The sequence below is a fragment of the Bombina bombina genome, chromosome 12, assembly GCF_027579735.1.
Source record: "Bombina bombina isolate aBomBom1 chromosome 12, aBomBom1.pri, whole genome shotgun sequence".
Taxonomy (NCBI): domain Eukaryota; kingdom Metazoa; phylum Chordata; class Amphibia; order Anura; family Bombinatoridae; genus Bombina; species Bombina bombina.
Window position 1 is genome coordinate 87,323,912 of NC_069510.1, and position 25,331 is coordinate 87,349,242.

At 36.3% G+C, this 25,331-nt stretch overlaps 2 protein-coding genes across 2 annotated transcripts in view; one reads left to right on the plus strand and one right to left on the minus strand.

Moving 5' to 3' along the window:
• The first annotated feature begins 3,766 nt into the window (after window positions 1-3,766).
• On the plus strand, window positions 3,767-22,824 carry LOC128643111 (caveolin-3-like). The gene is made up of 2 exons (XM_053696061.1): window positions 3,767-3,955; window positions 21,633-22,824. The coding sequence occupies exons 1-2, from the start codon at window positions 3,836-3,838 to the stop codon at window positions 21,972-21,974; spliced, it is 462 nt and encodes a 153-aa protein (XP_053552036.1). The 5' UTR covers window positions 3,767-3,835; the 3' UTR covers window positions 21,975-22,824.
• Window positions 22,175-25,331, minus strand: part of LOC128643109 (rho GTPase-activating protein 4) — a 389,846-nt gene continuing 386,689 nt past the window's right edge. Inside the window, exon 23 of the mRNA XM_053696060.1 lies at window positions 22,175-25,188. Within this exon, the coding sequence (XP_053552035.1) occupies window positions 24,976-25,188 (213 nt within the window). The 3' untranslated portion in view covers window positions 22,175-24,975. The remainder of the gene's footprint in view (window positions 25,189-25,331) is intronic.

Here is a 25,331-nt window from a genome sequence, read left to right on the forward strand (position 1 = left end):
ATACAACCATTGCTGTTATTAGTGAATGCAAGATTCTGAGGTTTTCTTAGTAGTGATATCCAACACAAGTGCAGTCACTAGGGGCAGATAGATAGACACACAGATAGATAGATAGATAGATAGATAGATAGATAGATAGATAGATAGATAGATAGATAGATAGATAGATAGATAGATAGACAATAGATAGATATAGATGGACAGATAGATGATAGACAAATAGGCAGACAGATAGATAGATAGATAGATAGATAGATAGATAGATAGATAGATAGATAGATAGATAGATAGATAGAAGATAAATAAATAATAGATAGATGATAGACAGACAGACAGACAGATATACAGATGATAGACAGGCAGACAGAAAAATAAATAGATAAATAGATGATAGATAGACAGACAGATAGATAAATGATAGACAGACAGTTAAATAATATAGAAAGATAAATAGATAGATGATAGTTAGATAGATAGATAGATAGATAGATAGATAGATAGATAGATAGATAGATAGATAATTATGAAGAACACCTTTGGGAGTATTGTAAAGGGAATAAGAAGCCAATTAAATGTTTAGAAATATTTCTCTTCAAATTTTAATTAAAAAGGAAAGTTAAATGTTAAATGGTCACATAGATAGTTAGTGCAAGTAATTTGCAGATGTATTATTATTGCTGGATTTTTTAACATGTAATGGAGAAATGGAGAACAGCTATGAATGGCTTCCGTCGTGTGGCACATGCAAAATAATCCAAAATATCTCCCTAGGCTATTCTATTTTTACCTGGACGACATAAATAATATCTGTTTGGTCTTCTGCACGGCTATTTCCGTCAGAGCACTGAGGACGATAGATATGTGACTACCGTGTTCAACAAACAAACAGGACAGGTTCAAACCACAAATCTAGCTACTTATTAGCTTTCAAAATGGCAGCCGGATTTGTAATTAATCTTTATATAATATGAAAATAGAACCTTTTCAAGTTTTATTTCTTATTGTGGGCGCTCTCTGATTGTTTTCTAAGCTCTTATATCTGCTGTATTACAGCACTGTCAAGTTACTCAATGAGACACTATGACACATTATCTGAGGTCTGTTCTCCAGATCACACAAAGATCACACTATGATCATACTATGGCTCTGGTATTCAAAACATCGACAGACCGACGAGAAACTGCCTGCTTGGGTTTGCCAGGCTTGAAGTCCATCGGTCTGTTGATATATTCCAAATAAGGAGGCTGAACCGCAAATTGCCGACAAGTGGCGGTGTGCCTCCCATAGGATATATTAGGAATTGCGCCTTTAGCGAAAGTCCACAGACATCGGCACTGGTCAGCACTATTAGCAGGGGGGATGACGCTGTATATGAAGTGTTCCTACACAGCACAGACAGTGCGTTCACTGAAAAAAAAAAAAAAGAGGTTTCTGTGTAGAAACCTTTTAATGAATTACATCCCTAACCTAACTGTAACTAAACCTACACTACCTGCCTCACACTGGAAAATTTGTCTAAAACCCTGTACCCAACCTGGAGGGCAGCACTTTCAACATATTGCACAACAGGCATCGTTAGCCCATTAAATGGCACGTTACTCCCCTGGAATGCCCAGCTAACTCCCACCGAATGCCTATCTCTACATTATGTCTGCGATCTACCTTACTAATAAAGACAACAACAAAAACACAAAAACTATAGGAGAATTGTCAATACATGTATATGCAATGTTTCATGTCCTATTGTACAATGCAATACTATGAATTTTAAGTATTGTGTAGAGTTTAAACAGCTGGGGAATTTTCCATGATCTTTTTTATTTTAAACATTAAAGGGACAAGTCCAAAAAAGACTTTTATGATTCAGATAGAGCATGGAATTTTAAACAACTTTCCAATTTACTTTTATAACTAATTTTGCTTTGTTCTTTTAGTATTCTTAGTTGAAAGCTAAACCTAGGAGGTTCATATGCTAATTTCGTAGACCTTAAAGGCCGCCTCTGCATTTGACAGTTTTTCACCACTAGAGGGCCTTAGTTCATGTGTTTCATATAGACAACATTGAGCTCATGCACGTAAATTTACAAAGGAGTCAGCACTGATTGGCTAAAATGCAAGTCTGTCAAGAGAACTGAAATAAGGGGCCAGTCTGCAGAAGCATAGATACAAGATAATCACAGAGGTAAAATGTGTATTATTATAACTATGTTGGTTATGCAGAACTAAGGAATGGGTAATTAAGGGATTATCTAACTTTTAAAACAACAAAAATTTTGGTGTTGACTGTCCCTTTAATATTTATTTTTCTAAATATTATTAAGCTCTTTTGATAACCCTAAACTAACCACCCCCAATAAAACCTGATGCTAAACCCCAAAGGTTCTACTCACCAAACTTAAATCCAGTTCCTAGGTGGGCTGTTGCTTCTCCAAGGCAGCACTCCTCTTCCATCTTCATCCATGGTGGCGCTCCGCTGGGGCTTTCCTCTTCTAACAACCCCTCTTCTTCCAGCTTCCATCCCATGCTTCTTTTCTTCTTTACATCTTATTTTCCGTCCGACGTCCTCCTTATGAGGTTACCACCACACACTAAAGCTTGAATGTGAGGTTCCTTCTTATATAGGGGTGCCCTTACACTTCTAATTGGCCGCTTTTTTAATTTTTTGTCCAATCCGCCAATAAAAAAAGCTTTCATTCTATTGGCTGATTGGACTAAGAATTAAAAAATCAGGCAATAGAAATGTAAGGGCACCCCTATATAAGGGGGAACCTTGCATTCAAGCTTCAGTGTGCGAGGGTGACCACATGAAGAGGACGTCAGACGGAAGATAAGAAGAATAGAAGGATTGGATGGAAGAAGACTGGTCAGATGGAAGAGGAAAGCCCCAGCGGAGCGCCACCATGGATAAATATGGAAGAGGAGCCATGCCTTGGAGAAACAGCAGCCCACCTAGGAATCTGATTCTAGTTTGGTGAGTAGGGGGGGTTTAGTGTAAGTTTTTTTGTTTGGGGGGGGGGGTTTGTTTAGGGTTGTGTGCAAATATGTTAAAAATATTACATTTTCTGTATGCAGATATTTGCCAATGCAGTAAAAGTGCTGATATACTCTATGCATATTTAAAAATTGTGTTTAAAATCAATGAAGGTGAACCTTTATAAACTATTGTAAAAACATAATATAGAAACAAAATACTCCATTATAGAAATATGTGGCTGCCTGTAAATAACATTAAACAACTCTTATATTTGCATAATAATTGTGCTTGTCTTACACTCCCTAGAGAAGCAAAAAAAAGCAAATTCTGTGAGTTAGGTTTTCTTAAAAATTGCTGAAAATTGCAGAAATCAGCTATTGATTTGCAACAATTTGAAAAACTAAACCACCGCTGCTCCCTTTTTAAGTCTCTCAGTGGTTGACTTAGATTCTTTAATCCACTTAAACTAAGTTTCAGAATCAGAATACTTGGGTACAATTACTGATTGGCTGGAGAAATTGTAAATATTTTATTAGCTATATTGGTAAATAACTGTTGAAAATAGATATCATGCAAAAACTATTTTATTTTTTTATGATAAATAAATGTTAGAGTCATTGTTATATTTATATATTTTCTTGTTTCATTTATATATTTTTATATTTTAATGTATTGTCTCACAGTGCACCTGCTTTACAGTCAGCTTGTACTCTTGCATGGGCAAGTAAGAGTTAAAGGCAGGGCACAGAGGGAGGTAGGAGGTATCACTTTAAACCCACAGCGCCTGTCACTCACAAGCACAGTCAGCAGCAGGACAGTGACACAGGCTGGACTGGGGGGAGACAGACTTGGTCGCTGGACATGGCACAACTTCAGCAAGATAAGCAGGAAAAAGAAGAAAAAGTCAGCATGGGGGCTATAACCAAAGAAATTGATCTGGTGCAAAGGGATCCCAAAAATATTAACCAGGAGGTTGTGCAGGTAATGTGTATATAGGGGAACTGGGGAACTCGCTGCAGAACCGAGAATATGTATTGATAGACAGATAGACAGACAGACATGTAGAGGGATAGATAGATAGATAGATAGATAGATAGATAGATAGATAGATAGATAGATAGATAGATAGATAGATGATAGATTACATGATAGATAGATATATGATAGATAGATATATGATAGATAGATAGATAGATAGATAGATAGATAGATAGATAGATAGATAGATAGATAGATAGATAAATAGATAGATACATAGATAGATAAAAAGATAGATACATGATAGATAAATAGATAACTACATGATAGATAAATAGATACATGACAGATAAATAGATAGATATATGATAGATAAATAGATAGATACATGATAGATAGATAGATAGATAGATAGATAGATAGATAGATAGATAGATAGATAGATAGATAAATAGATAGATACATAGATAGATAAAAAGATAGATACATGATAGATAAATAGATAAATACATGATAGATAAATAGATAGATACATGATAGATAAATAGATAGATATATGATAGATAAATAGATAAATAGATAGATACATGATAGATAAATAGATACATGATAGATAGATAGATAGATAGATAGATAGATAGATAGATACATGATAGATAAATAGATAGATACATGATAGATAAATAGATACATGATAGATTAATAGATAGATAGATAGATAGATAGATAGATAGATAGATAGATAGATAGATAGATACATGATAGATATATGATAGATAAATAGATACATGATAGATAAATAGATAGATAGATAGATAGATAGATAGATAGATAGATAGATAGATAGATAGATAGATAGATAGATAGATAGATAGATAGATAGATAGATAGATAGATACATGATAGATAAATAGATAGACAGACAGGCAGGTAGATAGATGATTGATTGATTGATAGATAGATACATGATAAACATATATTTATCTACCACATACAAACTAACTTTTGATCTTTACCAAAACATGAATACTTTTTCTAATTTAAAGCAATGCAAATCTCATATTCAATACATTTGAAGATATTAGCACATAGGCTACAGAAAGAAATGAAATATTTTACAGTAATGATGCATAAAGCCTTTATAGCATATTATTCTCCCTCAGGTAATACATTTTTATTAGGGCCCACACTGGAATTATTCCTGTTGGATAAGGCAAATGCGTTACAGTACTATGGTGCAAGAATTCCACTCAGGTCCTTTTTTTCGTATATTTATTTGCTGTAAACTTTCAATGTTAGTTTAAAGGGACATGAAACCCAAAATGTTTATTTCATGATTTAGCGTAGAACATACAATTTTAAAAAACTTACCAGTTTACTTCTCAAATTTGCTTCATTCTTTTGGTGTCATTTGTTGAAGGAGCAGCAATGCACTACTACTTTCTAACTGAACATATGGGTGAGCCAATGACAATAGGCATGTATAGGCAGCCACCAATCAGCAGCTAGAACCTAGGTTATTTGCTGTTCCTGAGCTTTCCTAGATAAACCAGCAAAGGATAACAACAGAAGAAAGCAAATTCAATAAAAGAAGTAAATTGGAAAGTTGTTTAAAACTATATGATCTGTCTAAATCATGAATGTCTAATTATGACTTTACTGTCCCTTTAAATGTAATATTAGAGTTAACACATATACACACACATACACCCTGTATCTAAATCATATCCCTATACCCCTTACCCCTTACCCCAGGTCTTTTTTTAATTTTGGTTCCCCATGTATTGAGCCTTAATTTAACCTCAATTCAATTTTGTTATAGCAGTTTAAGATTTATTTGAAAGCTCAATAGTAAATGCTAATAGTTATTACCAGGTTTTAATTAAAGAGTTAAACGAGAAAGTGACATTTCAGATTGAGCACCAGCGCAAAACTTCACAAATAACTTGTAATCCGGGAATATGAAATAAGTGCGCTACTATCACTTGGCGCTATTTGTTAAATGTATAGGCTATACTTGCTATGTATTTGGTGCATTAAAATGCTTTGGTTTAACAATTTGACTAACAAATTGTAGTAACAGATTGAAGCCTAAATTACAAGTGGAACGCAGCTGATAGCGCAGGCCCATGCTCTGTATAGCAAAGATCTGGTATTACAAGTCAACGGTAAAATAGTTTTAACAGAGAATGTATTGTGCGGCCAACATCTCTTTAGCGCACCCCCTATACTTTCAATGGCTAGTGCCGCCATGCTAAACCGTTCATATTACAAGATATAAGTAGGTCTGCCAGGTGTCCAGTTTTCAACAGGACAATCCAGTATTTTAGCAGGTTGTCCAGTAAAATCTTCATAGAAATACTAGACACTTAAAGGGACAGTCTAGTCCAAAATAAACTTTCATGATTCAGATAGGGCATGTCATTTTAAACAATTTTTCCATTTTACTTTTATCATCAAGTTTGCTTTGTTCTTAGTTGAAAGCTAAACCTAGGAGGTTCATAAGCTAATTTCTAAGCCCTTGAAGGCCGCCTCTTCAAGGGCTTTTGACGGTTTTTCGCCACTAGAGGGAGTTTTTTCATGTGTGTCATATAGATAACACTGTGCTCATGCACGTGGAGTTCCTATGAGCCAGCACTGATTGGATAAAATGCATGTCTGTCAAAAGAACTGAAATAATGGGGCAGTCTGCAGAGGCTTAGATACAAGATAATTACAGAGGTAAAAGGTGTATTCATATAACTGTGTTGGTATTTCAAAACTAGTGAATGGGTAATAAAGGGATTATCTATCTTTTAAAACAATAACAATTCTGGTGTAGACTGTCCCTTTAAGTTTTTAAAAGACCCTGAATGTTAGCTAAATATAAAAGGCCTCCTATGCCTAAATGCATAACAGATATGAAACAGAGGGGCAGTCATATGGGTCATATCAATTCTGTTTACATATGTTACTGGCAGCCAAATAGGTCAAATGTATTCATTCATATGTTACTGGCAGTCAAGGGGTAAAATTACTGCAACATTGTGAGAAATATACATAATTGGATCAACAGTAAAAATGTATAGTTTTTAGGGGGCGTTGTGTGACACCACCTATCATTGTGCACAGTCACCAAAAAGATTGTCCAGTATTTTTGTGGAGGTTTCCTTTTAACCCTAGTTGTGAGTTAATTGTGACAGGAATCCTGGAGTAAAATGTTAGGGCTACAAGAAACATAATGTAAAATATATTATAAGTATTACACATATATACAAATATATATATAAATATATATATATATATATATATATATATATATATATATATACACTGTATATACATATTAACACCTAAAGTTATATATATGTTTATTATTAAAATAAATGTATAAAAGTGTTTAAAGTGATATTGATTGGGAAGAGATGAAAGGTTATGTGTGTATATTTGTATGTGTGTATGTATATACATGTATGTTAGAGTTGCCACCTGTCCGGGAATGACCCGGACAGTTCGGGTTTCCATTTGTGTGTCCGGGTTTGAAGCGAAGTCAGGCCTGGATATGTAAATTTCAGGGTTTGGTGGAAACAGCCACAGCCAAAAAGGTGACAAGCGAAAAGGGGTTTATTGTGAGCGTTTGTGCTCATTGAGTTTTCTGCTTGTATTACAAGTTGAAAGTAAACGCGTGAGCACAATTGCGATTTACGCTACAATGATTACCGCATCCTCAGAGCTCTGGTTAAAGGGACAGTCAAGTCCAAAAAAAACTTTTATGATTCAGATAGGGCATGCAGTGGCGTCACTAGGGTTGGTGTCACCCGCTGCGGTAAGTTATGGTGTCACACACCCCCCCCCAGAAAGCAGACACACACAAAAACACAGGCACACACACATACAAACACTCAGACACACTCAGATGCACACACAAACACTCGGAAACACACTTAGACACACACACAAAAACACACAGAAAAACACTCTGACACACACACACAAAAACACTCAAGTATGAAAATTCTGCTCTCTGACTCTGTTCCAAGTCTGTCAGTGCACAGCCCCGGGCCACGTGCCTACCGCTTCTTATGGCCAATCACCTCTGCACTCTGCCCACCCCCAGACCCCCGCCCGTCCTCCCCTCCTACCTCTTCAGTGTGCACTTAGTGTACTGTAACCGTACCGGTCTGGTGGGCATCATACGTGGCTCCTTCACTTTAGAGACAGTGTCAGACAGTCATGCGGTCAGGTGCCAGGCATCCCCCTCACGATTTCCCAGTTCTCGTTTAGAGCGACAGCACAGCAGTGAGCGACTCCACTGCTCCACACGTCACTGAGCAGAGTGCGGGCCGCACCCCCCCTAGTGACGCCACTAAGGGCATGTCATTTTAAACAACGTTCCAATTTACTTTTATCACCAATTTAGCTTTGTTGTCCTGGTATTCTTAGTTGAAAGCTAAACCTAGGAGGTTAATATGCTAATTTCTTTGACCTTGAAGGCCGCCTCTAATCTAAATGCATTTTGACAGTTTTTCACCTCTAGAGGGCGTTAGTTCATGTGTTTTATATAAATAACATTGAGCTCATGCACATGAATTTACAGAGTAGTGAGCACTGATTGGCTAAAATGCATGTCTGTCAAAAGAACTGAGATAAGGGGGCAGTCTGCAGAGGCTTAGATACAAGGTAATTACAGAGGTAAAAAGTATATTAATATAACAGTGTTTGTTATACAAAACTGGGGAATGGGTAAATAAGAAATTATTTATCTTTTAAAACAAGAAAAATTCTGGTGTTGACTGTCCCTTTAACTGTTTCACAAAACAAAAAAAGTGTCACAAAACACATCAAATATACATTACAAAGTACAGCTACAATCACCATAACACCATCTTATAGAAATTATTATAAAAAAAATATAGCACAAAAAAGTTATAAGAGCTCAAAGATATAAGGTCTCAGGTGTTAGACCAAGTCAGGCCAAGGGCTTTTACATTGAGATACCTACATATGCAGTTATAAAATTCTTCTAAAAAAAGCTATAGCTGTTTCAAAAGTATATTTAAGTATGCACCGTGTACCAGCATTTTAAACACAGCACATGCTCAGAGAAACTAAAGTGCTTGTACCATCTGGTAATGATTTAATTTGTTAATTGCTGACATGATAGAGCCTCACTGATGCTCTGAGCAGCTGCAATATTTAAAATGCTGGTGCACTGAGAATATCTATCTATGCTTCACATGCGCGTGCAGCGAAAAATGCTAATACAAAAGCAGTGGTAACTTTTACTAGAAGCATTTTTGCAAATACATTTCTATTGCAAATATGTTTCTATTCAAAGATGTAATTTATTTATGTGCATTTACATTTTGACCAGAATGTCCCTTTAACATATTTTGAAATTGTATGCAAGTTTTCTACTCTTTACAAATTCACTCTATGAGGCCGATTTATATACAAAAGTATTAAACATTATGGGATAGATTACAAGTGGAGTGCAAATTTATTGCGCGCCCACAAACGGGCAAATTTGCCCGTTTGCGTGCGCACAATAATTAATCAGCCATTACAAGTGGCTGGTTATTGCTACCTCAAGCTCGCGGTAGCAATTAGCGCTTATAAAATTAACCAGAGATCAGATCTCTGGTTAATTTTATAAATGTCCACCAAATGCCCCCCAAAATACAATGTAGGGTATTTGATTAAAAAAGCAAGATTGTAGCATTGATTTATTTTCCACTGTTTTCCACACTGCTGTTGCATTATTCGTTTTTGAATCCATCACATACCTCCCCCAACAATTGTATCTAGGTATTAGTGCCGATGTTCTGTCAGAATAAGCTACCTGTCAGTAAAAGCTACCTTACCACTGCGCATGCGCTATTTCACATCATCTCATTTCAAACCTGTCCTGTATCACTATTGTTTGGAATGCTGTGACCTCAGACAGAGCATGCAGAGTTATAGGGTAGTTTTTTCTGATGGTTGAGAAATTCGTAAAGCTATACCTCTGTGACTGTTTGTTTACCCGCATGCGCAGTCACGGTGGTAGATTTTCCTCATAGATATGTTTACTAATAAATGGTTCAACTGCACCTGTGCAACCAACGGGGTTAAACTGGGGGTTAATCAAATAATGCACAATATGGATTATACGTTTTTGACAAGGCAATATTTATACATCAATACATATACAGATATTTATCCGTATATGTATTGATAAATAAATATTGGCATGTCAAAAATTAACATCCATAATGGGTATAATTTGATTAACCACAGTTTCGCTCCCTACGCATGCACACTCATTGTTTATCAAAGGAAAATATGTCCGAAAAAATACCTCTATAAATGCGCGTGCGGGTAAGCAAACAGTCACAGAAGCATAGCTTAAAAAATTTCTACACCGTCAGAAAGTGCTACCCTACAAATCCACATGCGCTGTCTGAGGTCACAGCATTCCAAACATATTTGTGATACAGGTTTGCAATGCGGTGACAGGTAGCTTATTCTGACAGAACACCGGGGGGCGGGGTCATATCAGAAGAAGCGGCCACATGGGCGGTCGGTGGGCATGTCTGGACAATTTTTGGTTATATTGGGGTGGTCTATGAGGGATATATGGCTTTCTGGGAGGGACAGAGCTTAGAACTAGGGACTGTCCCTCACAAATAGGGACAGTTGGGATGTCTGTATTATCACACATACTTGTGTGACTATTTATATCCATTGTTCTGTTATGAAGTACAGCACTCAAAAAAGTAAAAAAAAAAGTTTTAAACTCATTGTAGGGAAATGTCCTCTGGCTGCCCTCAGGTATTCCATCGAAATTTGCTCCCTCGTCGACATTTGATTATGTAATCGCACTGAAAAGAATGTGTAGAATACAATTACGTAATGACAAGCATGTATACATAGGCTTACCATAATTTTTAGAGGTGAAACTGGGACCACCTGGTGCGGTGCCAGTGGGGGTGTGGTCAGGAGCGTGGTCAAGGGGGCGTGGCAATTACCGGTCCTTTTAAAGTAGTAGCTTTTATGTGTGTAATGTTTCGTGGATACTCTACCCTTCCTCAGTCAAACAAGTGAATCACACAGTTTAAATAGACCATAACACCACCCCCTAGTGAAAAAGGCACCATTACGTTGTCATGGCAAATAAATCAATAATATAAATCTCATATTCTAAATAATACTAAACATCAAGCATAATTATCACATTTTTATAATTATCAATTTCACAATTTAATATCTGCAGTGTAATATGTGTTTTATGTGTCTAATTAAGGAACAGAGCCAAATACTGATAAGGCATAAATACAACATTGAATGAAAGTAAAAAAGAAACACGTACCTGCTAAAGCTGTTTAAGAGGCTACTCTATACCATAATGCAGGAAGATTATAGCCAAAATGCTATCCTGCATGAAGTAAAGCAAGATCCAGGCCAGAAAATCCTGCCTGTACTTCCTGGTCATACCCATATGATTCCCCTAAAGGTGTATTAGCGGCAATGTCACCAGGGGTCGGGGGGTGTTACATTTTTAGAAAAATAAACCAAGTAACACTATAAAATTAAAAAAACCCTATGCTGCTCACTCAGCCGGTATTACTAAATGTAAACTTTGAAGGACACGAACGTTAAGCTAAGCAGGGCTGTATGTAACAAAGTACCAGCATCCAACTATGCTGGAGAGCCACAGTCCAGACAGGTGGGCTGAAACCCAGACACATGATTTGAAACCTGGAGGTGGCAACCCTACTGGGACAGAATGAACAACTGGGTGGGACACTGGGACAGCGCCTCCAAACCGGGACAATCCCAGTAAAAGTGGGACTTCTGGAAAGCCTATGTATACATGGAGTTAGCAAATTTTGACCGAGAGGAAAATTAAGTCCTTGCATTTCAATGTTAAAGCAGCCACAAAAATGCACGAATGCACAGTTGAAGTTGGTAGCAAATTTCGACGCTGTCATGTTATTGAAATACATGTTTTTTTGACCATGCACCCTAGTTCCATACGTAAATAAAATGTACTAAACAGTTTCTACAACACTTTTTAATTTGTCATCACAATAAAGATTACTCCTAAATTCATAATAATAATCAAAAACCTCCTTCCATTCTTTTCATATGAAGGTTAGGAGGGAGGGTCTGCTCTCAGCCCCTTTCAGTGGGTGTGACAGCCTAACCTCATCGCCAGTGCTAAATTGGTAGCTTCTAAGTAAGTTTTTAAAAGGTTTGATACTGGATTTTATATCAGTATCTGTGCATATTCTTCTTTATAGTAGTGTCTATCACATGCAGTTAAATGAAACTTGGTGTATACTGTCCCTTAATTTAATTTAGCAGTAAGCTTTATTGTGATGAAATATTTAGCTGCACAATATAAGTGTTGTAGTTAATTTTATTTATATATGAAGGTGTAAGTAAGAAGTGGTGTTGTGTAAGACAGCGTTGAAATTTGCCAACAGTCAAAACCCTTGTGTATTTTGTGTTTAAACGTTTTTATCAATCCAAACTGCAGCACTTCTTATGGATTGGAATACCATAGAAAATGTTATAAATGAATAAATCAGCTAATTGGCTATACAACATCACACATAGGAGTTCTAAGGGAATGGAAGGAGGTTTGTGATTATTATAATTATATTATTTTGGTTTATTATCACTTTCACAGTACAGATATTTGCAAGAAATGTACTCCACTGACATTGCTTTACAAACATCTCTAATGCAGAATGGTAAAAGCCTGATATAGCAACCTAAGGCAAAGGGACAATTCCATTCATGCAGAAGCTTTCAAACCCAGCCTCAAAAATATCCTCAAATCTGTCAGTGTGTGGAAGATGTTGCTGGCAGACAGTGTAAATTTAACTGGGAGCGTGGGCCAAGTTGGCTGTACGTGTGAGTCGCTGTCACACATGCCTGAGTAGGACAGACAGCTGGGTCACTACACCTACGCTAAACGACCGTAAATATATACAGGGATTTAATGGTAGCCTTGTAAAATGTACAAGAATGTCCCCTTATATAAAGATACAGCTTTGAGGTTTACAGCAGTATTACGGTTTGCGGCTTTTTGCAGGAAGTGCGTTTCACTTCGCATGTAGGTACAATATATTCTGCTATTTAATAAAAGGGACAGTCTACTCCAACATTTGTATGGTTTAAAAAGATAGACAACGCCTTTACTACCCATTTTCCCAGCTTTGCACAACCAACATTGTTATATTAATATACTTTATGACCTTTAAACCTCTAGATGTAAGCCTGCTTCTAAGCCCCTGCAGGCCACCTTTATCTCAGGACATTTTTATAGCTTTTCACAGCTAGACAGTGCTGGTTCAGGTGTGCCATAAAGATAACAGTGTGCTCACGCCCGTGGAGTTATTCATGAGTCAGCACTGATTGGCTAAAATGCAAGTCTGTAAATGGCACTGAGATAAGGGGATCAAACAATGACTGTATAATGTAACAAGGGTAGATCTATGTAATCTGCTGTGTACATTTCTAAATCACATGAGAACTGAAAAAGTCACAATTTTCAGAGTTAAAGGGATAGGAAAGTCAAAATTAAATTTGCATGATTCAGTTAGAGGATGTAATTTTAAGACACTTTTAAATTCACTTCTATTTTCAAATTTGCTTTGTTCTCTTAGTATCCCTTGTTAAAAAATGAATACGCACATATCATACACTAGTGGGAGCTGCTGCTAATTGGTGCCTGCACACATTTGTCTCTTGTGATTGGCTAAATAGATATTTTCAGCTTCCTGTCAGTAATGCAATGCTGTCCCTTCAGCAATGGATAACAAGAGAATGAAGAAAATTTGATAATAGAATTAAATTGGAAAGTTGTTTAAAATTGTATGTTCTATCTGAATCAAAAAGAAAATTTTGGGGTTTACTATCCCTTTAAAGGAACTCTACCCATTTCCTTTTTAGATCAACGCCCCAGACAATCTATATGGAAACAAAAAAAGATCGCAAGCTATTTAGAGCCGGTAGTCAGCCTCACTCCTTCATACAAAGGAAAAAGACCTCACATTAAACGAGGATGTAGAGGAAGAAACACAGCCCTCAAAAAGGCACGACTACAGGCCCTGAGTAGTGGGATCTTTAATCTGTCTTCCCATGCTCTGACCAATGATGAGGTCAGGGTTTTAGGGAAGGGGCTATCTTTTAGCCCGTCCAACTCGCACAATATGTTTTCACTTTTTGTGGATCTTAATAGATTCACCCAAAAACTTTCTATGCAGAAATACTTTGCAGAAAATAAAATAAAAGATGACTGTAGTATGCCAATTTTGACAGAGTCAATGGACCCTAGGCTTAATAATCAAATAATTCCGGTTTATGAACCAGAATCCTTACTTGATCAGTTATGTGAAGGTTATGTTCATACATGTTTTAGGAACAAATCCAATTTTGTCCCTAAATTAACAAACAATGCCCACATAGATATTTTCAGGCAATTAGTCAGTGATGAATTTAATCAGATACCCAAAGGTATTAATAGGAAAGGGAATCTCTTTTGGAACGAGAAATGTGCTTTAGAAACTTTAAGAAATGATAAATCTATTGTGATCAGACAAGCCGATAAGGGCGGAGGGATCGTCATCCAGGATCTTAGTGACTACCTCTTAGAGGCTGACAGGATCCTGAATGACAAAAATTATTATACTAAAATGACCTTTGATCCCACTACCCTGAGAGATCTAGTGGAAGGTGCTTTTAAAGAAGGAATTGTCACCAAAAAAGAAAAGGACTACCTTATCCCCATCGAGCCAAATCGTGCATTCTATTACCATCTACCAAAGTTGCACAAAGACTCTAGATGTCCCCCCGGCCGCCCTATAATATCGGGAATAGGCAGCCTAACAGATAACGCTTCATCATATGTTGACTTCTTTCTACAAAAATATGTTGTTGGTCTCGAGTCCTATATACGAGATTCTTCAGACTTAATTAATAAACAGATTAATATCACACAGGACCTAATTTGGATCACGTGTGATGTCCAAGCTTTATATTCTAATATCTCACATAATCTTGGACTACAAGCGGTTTTTAGTTTTCTGGAAACAAATATTTATCTACCAGACACCCAGAAACAATTTATTTTGTCATTAATATAATTTATCTTACACCACAACTATTTCGTCTATCAGGATGAGTACTACCTCCAGGTGAAGGGGACGGCCATGGGTACCAGGTTCGCCCCAAGTTATGCAAACCTTTTCATGGGGTCATTCGAACAACAATATATCTATGACTCTGGTTTTGGGGCAAACCTGGTATACTATGGCCGGTATATAGACGATCTGGTGGTCGTGTGGAGGGGGGATAGGTTACTAGCTGAGGATTTTGTGAAACATCTTAATAGCAATAACAAGGGCTTGAAGTTCACAAGTACAATAGATTTAAATACTGTTGTATTTCTGGACTTAGAGCTAAGCTTCGCCGATGGTAGAATATCTACCAGCACTCATTTTAAGCAAGTAGATTGTAACAGTTACCTGGATTTTAGAAGCAATCACCATCTCCCTTGGAAAAGAAATGTACCATACGGACAGTTCAAGCGAGTTCGCAGGAACTGCAGTAGTTTAATAGATTATGAGATACAGAGTAAAATTCTTAAAGACAGATTTAAAGAGAAGAAATATTCAGAATATATGATCAACAGTGCCTATGATAGAGCAAAAAATTATGATAGAAATCAATATTTTGAGAAAAAGATAGCAAACACACAATCTCAGGTTGGTCTTGGTAATCGGACCATGTTCATTACCGAATATAATTGTAACCATGGTACAATTAAAAAGAGTATCATGAAACACTGGAAAATTCTACTAAAAGACCCTATTCTAGGCCCATTGTTAGATTCGAAACCTACTGTGGTTTATAGAAGAGCACCTAACTTAAAAAGGATCCTGGCACCTAGTAAAGTGGTTAAAAATAGGAACAACTTAATTAATTCCAATAACAATAAGGCCATCAATACCATCTGTAAAATACAAAGAAAAGGGAGTTTTAAATGTAACTATAAAAAATGTAAAATGTGTGATTTTATAACGCATAATGTAGACACCTTTAAATCTAACTCAACATCTAAAATTTATAAAATGAGTAGTCGGATGACTTGTACGTCCAATTATGTGATCTATTTGCTTTCCTGCGTTTGCGGGTACCAATATGTAGGACGCACCTGCAGACGATTGAGTGTGAGGTGGTCAGAACATTTTAGAAACATTAAAACCAACTTTAAATCACATAGTGTACCCCGACATTGTAACATTAAACATAGTGGTAATTTACATTGTTTGCAAATTACTCCAATTGAGCATATTCCAAGATCTGACTTTTATAATCGATTCTATAGGCTCAGACAGAGAGAGACCTTCTGGATCTATAAACTCCAGACTTTACATCCATTAGGCCTCAATGCAAATATCGATCTTGCAGCTTTTCACAATTAATTTATTTTAGTTCCAGTATTTGGGTATTATTGATTGGTATTTGGTTATTTAATAATAATTTTTTGAAGATATTGATTTTTATATATAGATAGTTTATTAATGCATAATATTAACGATTATGCTGGTTCATTTATTGCATAATGAGTTTGATTTTTATTTATTTAGTATTTAATCATTTATTATTGTTTTGCTATCTTGTATTAAATCCTGTCGAAAGGGTATACAATTTTTTTTCTTTTATGACTACTTGAGCCAGCTAGCTAGATCTAGTTTTATAAGTCTATATTTGAACATAGTATTATCTACCAATATTTAGTTGGTGAAATATGGTAGTACATATTTGAATAAACTTCACTGTTAGATTATTATGGGTTGTATGAATTGTAATATATAAGATGAATTGCTTATGTAAGATCTTTAAGTGAATTTTTATATTTATGATCAGCTATATAGTATTTATGGTGTAACTTTAATGAATTTTTTTGAGTTATTACTGATCCAATGTATTATACTATTCAATATCATACATAAAAATTAAATATTAATTTAATTAGGCACTAAAAGAATGTTGTAGGTGATGCTTTTTAGTTTTTAATGTTAACGCCATTAGTTTGTCACTGTGTATTTCAAGTGGAACGCATACCTGAATCATGTTAGCCAGTCAGCCGTGATTTGAAACGCAAGCAACTGGGTTAGGGGTGTGTAAATTGTAAGTGATATGATTGGTTAGAGGAGGTTTTTAAGCAGCAGGCTTTTGAGAATATGTATAACAGCCTGATAAAACGGCTCTGTGTAGCCGCGAAACGCGTTGCTTTGATGCTTTGATTTTAAAACATTTTAATAAAATTGTTTTAACTTTACCCTGCTGGAGTTTGCTCTCCCCTCTATCCATTTGTGGACTGTGTAATTTTTGGCTAGCTGGAGTCGTGGACACTGTCTACCGCTATTCGCCTGTTCCTCCGTTAGTGTACAGATCTTCGGCGCACAAGGAGGAAGGTGTGTCACTCTCCAGAGATCCTGATTGGCCTTACAGAACCCGGCCCGGCTCGAGGATTAGCTGCTGCCTTTGTCTGTCTTCCGGGCGACGTTTGAGGTCCCGGATTGCTGTTTCAGGCACGCCATAGTGCCGCTTGGTTTGTGAGTATTGGTTTCTTCCATCTCTGTACTTTGATCTGGGTTTTAGCGATATTACCCTATTGGCGCCTTCCTTTTCCCTACTACAGATTCTTTCGTCATGGACACACGTTACAGAAGAGCGGCCTTCCTATTGGATTACTCTGACAGACCTCCATTAGTACTACCCTGGGCGCACCTTCGTCAGGAACTAGTTTCTTCTGACTTTACTTTCCATTTCTTAAAAGACTAGACAATTTTTTTTTACTTTTTTACATAAAAATGTTCATGTGATATATTCTAGTCAGATTTGTAACGTTTCAATAACCTGTCCATTTAAGTTACAGTAAAAAATAGCAAATATATTACATACAATAATTTCATATTACACTCCCAAACCATTTCCTGTCCCTTTATTTAGTTTGTGACAAGACTTTACATTACTGCCCACTCCTTATGAATGCACAGTAAATAAAGCAATCATTTCATGTCTCGTAGCAGTTTTTTTTCTAGTGTAAACAGACTCTGTTTGGTTAAACTCTCTTCATAGCTTATTTATGAAAAAATTTTAAAATGTTGTTGGAAGAATTTGTATATACATTTCCTATATAGGTAAAAGTAATATAGCTAGCTATCAATTTTACATTTTTTTAAAAATTATTAGTTATTTTTAGAGCGTCAACAGATTCCACACTGGTAAAAAAATTGTTTGGTGTTATAAATATAAAATCCACTAGATGGCAGTAAAGTATAATGAATGGAGATTTGTTTGTTTAAAGTAAAAATTATAATTGAAGTGTTTAAAAGGAAGTTATTGTATGTAAACACTTAAAAGGGATAAAAAGGTCAAACCTGAAATTTGCACAGGTACATTTCAATTTTAAATAGAATAATTTTCCATTAGCAAAAATGCTTCTAGTAAAAGTAATTATGAGCTTTCAGTGGCATACACACATATGCTGTGAGAGCCCATGCACCAGTATTCTATTTCAGATTGAAATGCACCCACGCACATTTCATTTTTTACTTTGCTATCCCTTTAAGCATGATTAAGAGCAATTAAGCCAAAAAGATTTGCTGTTTTTATATACTTCACGGTCATAATAAAGTAAGAATATTTCATGAAGGGGTTGTGGACATAACTGGTTTTTTATGGTTGCTGGGAGGAAGCAGATACTCCAGTCTGCACTGGTGAGCCAATGACAAAAGGCATATGTGTATGGCCAAGATTCTAGGGAAAAAGAGAAAGCACAAATCCGTTTCAGATAATTTATTTGATATAAAGTTCACAATAACATATGCTTACTTACACATTAATAAGCATAGATGTACTCAGGAAACATTGCAAGAGAAGCCAGTAACAGGCCTGCATGGAGTAGTATGTTATTCATTTTTAGAGGCTCTGTAATTGGTTAGAGGAGCGTGCATAGGTTGCCTAGGCAACTATTAATCAATCACTAATGGACTTCCATTCAGGATGGAGATTGGACACTCACTTAAAGCGGACAAGTTTAAAAAATGTACACGCATTGAACAATCAACATCCGCAATTTCAAATCCTCCTTGAAGAAGTTCGACCGTAGTCTAATGAAATGCGTAGAGGTGCCGAGGGGAACGTACTAGGTGACGCACTTCCGGTCTCTGATTAGCTGTTGCCTACACAGGATCTTGGTGCTGGTACTTCCGGGCGCTGATACAGGGACACTCAGCGGATCTGCTCTATGTTGCTTCCAGTGTGGCATTACCGGTTTTCCTATACACTCGCATCTGTGGCTGCACTATCTAGTGGGATTACTGGGAGGGGGTTCCTGAGTACATCTATGCTTATTAATGTGTAAGTAAGCATATGTTATTGTGAACTTTATATCAAATAAATGATCTGAAATGGATTTGTGCTTTATTTTCACTAGAATCTTGTTTACAGTTTTGGTTGGACTAAGGAATACCACACATAGCTGCTAGCAGTGGTATATAACCTAATATACAGTACATAATACTAGTGTAATACACAGCACATCCCACATAAGTACCAACCTCACAGGTACCAGCTACATAATGTGGCCTGCACACAGCTAGCAGACTGATATAACCTAATATACTGTACAAATCAATACTAGTGTAATTGTGATTAGTCCATGGCCATTCGAATGTAACGAATAAATCCAAACTAATTCGGATTTATTTGTTACAAATGCATTCGGATTAGTTTAGTTTCGTTGCTAGGGTAATTCGGAAATTCGAATCGATCCGAAGCTCCGAATTTCGATTCGGAACAAAACGAAACGCACATGTCTAAACATAGCTGCATCCGGATTCATTCATATGTTTAACCAATGATGGACTAAGTATTGTTTACATATATATATAATTATTTTTCTATGTGTTTGATGGATTATATGTATCCAGCGTGATCTATTAATATTTGTTATATTTGTACTGTTTTTTTTACACTTTCACAGACTTATTTTTTATCATTTTGGTATATTTTGTTGCTTTGAGTAATCTTATTGGATTCCCATCAATTGTATATTTTTTCATTTATTATTCACGCGTATATATTTAAACAAATATCTAGGGGAGTTTATTATCAATTAGGGTATTAATTTGGGTATTGGTTTAAGCACTGTTTTAATGTTAGTGTGGTTTTTTTTTTATAAGTGTATGGCCACCAATTACCAGATAGCTCCTTGCAGTGTATTTCTATCCTATTTAAAAATGCTTTTTAACAAAGGATACCAAAAAAAGAAGTAAATCTGAAAATAGAATCCTCTCTTAAATTATATGCTCTATTAGGAACTATGAAAGTTTAATTTTGACTTTTATGACCCTATAATAGGATAGAAAGGTTGAGACAATTATAATTACTCACAGCATATGTGCATATGGTTTTTACTAGATGCATTTTTGCTTGTTTATTGCAAAAAGTATATTTCTATTTAAAATGGAAATGCACCCATGTACATTTTTGATGTTTCTGTCCCTTTAAGACTTGCTATCAAAGTGTGAGTATTATAAATAGAACAGTTTAGGCGTTACCATTTATCCACTAAGTTACGTGTAATTATACAGAAGTTGTGCACCCATTTTCTACTGTTTACCTTTTCTCTGTATTAGCACTCTACAGTATACCTCCCAAGACACGGGTAAGTATAAGGAATGCAAGTAGTTGGGGGCGGGGCATCATTTTGTGGGCAGGGCCATGTTGGGAGTTACGGTATTGGGTGGAGAGTGGGCAAGTTAATGGTCATATCTGGGCACTCTGTGGGTGTGCCTGTGTGGTTTGTGGGAGTGCCCGTATGGTTTGTGGGCGTGTCTGTGTGGTATATGGGTGGGGCTAAGGGAAAATCTGCAAATCTGAACAGAGCTCGAAATAAGGTACTGTCCCTCTCAAACAGGGATAGTTGGGAGGTCTGCTCTTCAGATGCTGTTATGCTATGATGTAATGAAGACTGATGCAGAAGAGAGTGCCATGTCTGTATAGTGCCAGCGAATACTGGCATACAACTTCTGTATAACTTTACACAAAACCATTAAAAAAATGTAAGCACATAGCGGGTAAATTAATGGTTTAAATGATAACACTTATTTCATGCACCTCAGCGAAATTGGTCTTTTTAATGGTTCTACCATTCAAATGATTCTATAGAACACATTTTAACATTCAAATATTACATTTGAAGTCTATGAAAATCAACATTCAAATATTGATATGAGTATTTAAATCTTATACATTTGAAAAAGATTTTGTTTTTGATGAAATATTTGGAGGTTTATTCTCTATTTAGAATAGTATGAGAATATTTCATGTGGTGATATTTTATAGTTAGTAAAATAATTCATAAGGGATTATTATTAGAAACATTTTAATAGTATTATAAATAGACAATAAAACACCAAATATTTCATTTATAAACATTTAACACTTGTAAAAGAAACTAATGCAGACAATATTTATTATTCTTAACAAATGTGCCATATTTTCTCTCATCCATAGCCAATAGTTACTAACCACTATTTAGAGGGAGCACCCACATTGCGTATATTGGTTTGTATTTGTTTTTAAACTCTATGTTCTTATATTACTATCTTTTTTTATTATATTCACACAGATTGACTTTGAGGATGTAATTGCAGAGCCAACTGGTACTCACAGCTTTGACGGTGTATGGAAAGCCAGCAGTACGACCTTCACAGTCACCAAATACTGGTGCTATCGGGTGATGTCCGCCATCTTTGGTTTGCCATTGGCACTGATCTGGGGTTTCTTGTTTGCCTGCCTGTCCTTCTGCCAAATTTGGGCCGTGGTTCCCTGTGTTAAAAGCTACCTGATTGAAGTACAGTGCTTGGCTCAGTTTTATGCTCTTTGTGTCCGTACTTTCTGCGATCCTATTTTCGAGGCAGTGGGAAAAGCTCTTGGTGGAATTCGTGTGGCTTTGAGAAAAGAGGCCTAGTGGCATGGAGTATCTCTTTATCTAACCTTGTACTCCAAGATTTGAAGACAAATGGACACTCACATGTATATAGGGCACAGACATTTTGGTTTACCCACTTTGATGCCAGCTTTGTTGGCGTTACTATCCAGGCACTGAAGACAAACTCTGCCACTTTATGGGAGCAAAACAGTAAATAAAAACAATAGCCAAACAAGGGGTATAAATACCACATTTTATTTGCATTGCTCTGTGAGCTCAAGATACACAAATAGCGAGAAGTTGGTTGGAAGAAACACCACAGAGATTCTGAGAGTTCTGTGACTCAACTCAGAGTAATAAACCAGCTCTGTGGAATCTTTATGGTGGCAGTCATATATTAAGCAGTGCCATGTATTCATTCCCCCCATCCCATAGGGAGGACTCCATAGCAAATTCAAATAATAGGACGACGAAGAAGCAAATTATTAGAATATACAGCTCTTTGAATCTGTAACACACAAATAACATTGCACAAGTCAGACTGTGGAGTTTTCCAAATGGGTTGGCAAGCCAACTAGCAGAGTGCTTCAATAAAGAGTTCTTTAGGATAAAGCCAGGACAGTACACAGCTTTGCGGGGGGGGGGGGGGTGAGGAACGGCGGAACGTACAGAATGAAAGTCTTCTTACAAGAGCAGGGATTCCAAAGCAAACCACAAGAGACAGTCTAACAATAAGCAACGAGGCACCCCAGCCATCTTTTGTGCATTAACATGGGAAAGTCTGTTAACCTCCAAGCTGCCTCATGGACATTATTAACTAATTTCCAAATGTGGGGGGAAGAGTAATAATAAAAAAAAAATTACTAAATAAAAATTTGTGTTGCCAGAATTGATGTGCCATATTTTTGCTGGTGATGCTGCAGTGACCCCTTGTGGGCAGAAGCTAAACTGAATTCATGAAAAACGTTTCAAACATTCCAGTGGAAATCAGTCAAAGTTATCACAGTAGGATTAAAAGGGACACAGCTACTTGGATGAGAATAGCAATGAAGTGTAAAAGTTTAAAAAAATAAAGTTTATAAAACAGAAATGCACATAAACATTTATTAAAGTCTGCTGCCGAATCTCACATTGTTTCTGAGTGATTTCCCTCAGACTACAATGTATTAATTTTGGGCTCAGTTTAATATCAGTTAGATGTTTTCCACATTAGTGGGCGTATACTTACAAATGAGCTAGAGGAAAGAGCTATGAGATGCATAGTACACCTGTTACATTGTATTGCTATTGTGAAACAGTATATATATTTGTACAGGTATATAGTTTTTTAACCCTATACTTCTTGTATTGTTTTTTTGCGCTCTCTCTGAAACAGTGCTGTTATTTGCGGATGTGGTAAATACTTTATTCATCATTCATGTAGACTCCAGCCTCCAAATCTTTTAAAAGACCTTTATTGTTTCATTTGCTGGGTCCAAACAGAGAATACAATGCTTCAAGCCTGCAATAGGCCCTTAATACAAAATTTCAAATCTGAATTAGGCCCTTAGTCATGACTAAGGGCCTATTGCAGGCTTGAAATGTTGTATTCTCTGTTTGGAACCAACAAATTAAAAACAATAAAGGTCTTTTAAAAGATTTGGAGGCTGGAGTTTACATTAATGATGAATAGTGGTGAGGACTTGGCAAGTCGGTGACTCCATGCCCCCAGTGTGCTTTTTTCCTCAGGTGTGCTTTTTTTCAATTTTTTTGAAGTAAATTAATACTGTGGTTTAAGTTTAGTTTTCAGACACTGTGAGAAACAGCAGATGTTTTATCACCATTTTAGCAAAATAAAGGTGGCAATAAATATGGCTTTTTAAAACAGTGGGCAGATGATTATCTGATGCATTGAACTATATTGCCATCCTAGTCCAACTGCTTTGTCCCTTTTAAAGGACTAAAACATAAATAATTTAGTATGTATATCATATATATATATATATATATATATTTTTTAATCTGCATGATTATTAAGTAGGAAATTATAAATAAAAAAAGTTGAGACCAATTACAATTACTTGATTACACAAAGGAGCACACTGTAAGCTTATTTTACTATATAGACTACGTCAACCATTATTGCAGACAAACGTAGTAGTGATTAGATATTAGCATTTTTATAGGTTGTTGTGGTTATGGTAAAAATTAAAATAAGCACATATGATGACCCTGGATGATAAGTGGTCTTGAAACTGCAATTGGTTCTACAATGTAATACAAATTTGACACTCCTTAATTTGTTACATCATGTGATCCTAGCTGATTGTACCTTTAACCCCTGCGGGGCAGATTAATCACAAAATGGTACCTTCATACAGAAACTGGGAAAAAACAGTGCCCTTTATTTGTAGCTTAATACATTTTTCATTGGCTCTTTCTCCACTGCAGAATTGGTTGGGCATTAGCTGACTAGTAGAGTTATCATCAAGAACATCTGAAATGTAATAACTTTGTTGGCTGTGCTTTTTTTTCATAGTCACCAGCTGGTTTCACTGTGCATTTTAAATATGGCATATTAGCTGAAGGCCAGCAGATAAGCGATATTCCATAATGCTATGGACTTGGGTATTCGGAGGGTATGTGCCAGTATTGCCTTCTGTAACAAACAACTATCTATATATATATATGTGTCTAGGAACTCCTTTCCCCTTCTCTCCAGATTGGCTGGACACAAGTCCCTGCTGGTCATTTTGGGGAAGTGACGAGGAAAGAAGAGCCCTTGCTGGTATGGCACCACTGCTGCTTCTCTTCGAAACAGTAACAAACACTGATACACAATGAACAATGTATAGAGGAGGTCCTGAAGAGCCCAAACCTCTTGGTGGATTAAATGTCCACAGATAATGTTCTTTTTTCTTAAAAGCTCCCACTATCCAGTAAAGGTTTCAATGGCCCAATCTGAATGAGACCATAGGAAGCCATTTGACTCAGAGCGCCCTCTCCCTAGCTCAGTTAAGAGCCTCTTCTTGATCCCAACCATAGATAAAATATTGAGGTTTCATCTCCTTGTCCCAAATACAGCTCTTCCTTGAGATCCTTTCTTCCCAGCAGATCCTACACGAGCTGGTTCAGGGCTACTGACAGCAGTGGATTTAAGATCTTGAGGTTTTCCTCCTTTGGAGAGATCTCCAGATTCATCCAATATCCCTAGTCTCATAACAGTTTTTCCCAGAAGCTCTTTGAAGACGCTGTCCATGTTCTTGGTCACGTTCTTAAAAAAAAGAAAAGAAAATAAGAACAAGCTATCCCATTGCCACAAAGTACAAAGTTATTATATATATATATATATATATATATATATATATATATATATATATATATATATATATATATATATACGTACATACACACACA

What these genes read in the sequence shown, in the direction of transcription:
- LOC128643111 (XM_053696061.1), top strand. Translation starts at nt 3,836, where the DNA reads ATGGCACAACTTCAGCAAGATAAGCAGGAAAAAGAAGAAAAAGTCAGC. An exon ending in TTAACCAGGAGGTTGTGCAG is followed by an intron (nt 3,956 to 21,632) that starts GTAATGTGTATA and finishes ATATTCACACAG; the next exon opens with ATTGACTTTGAGGATGTAAT.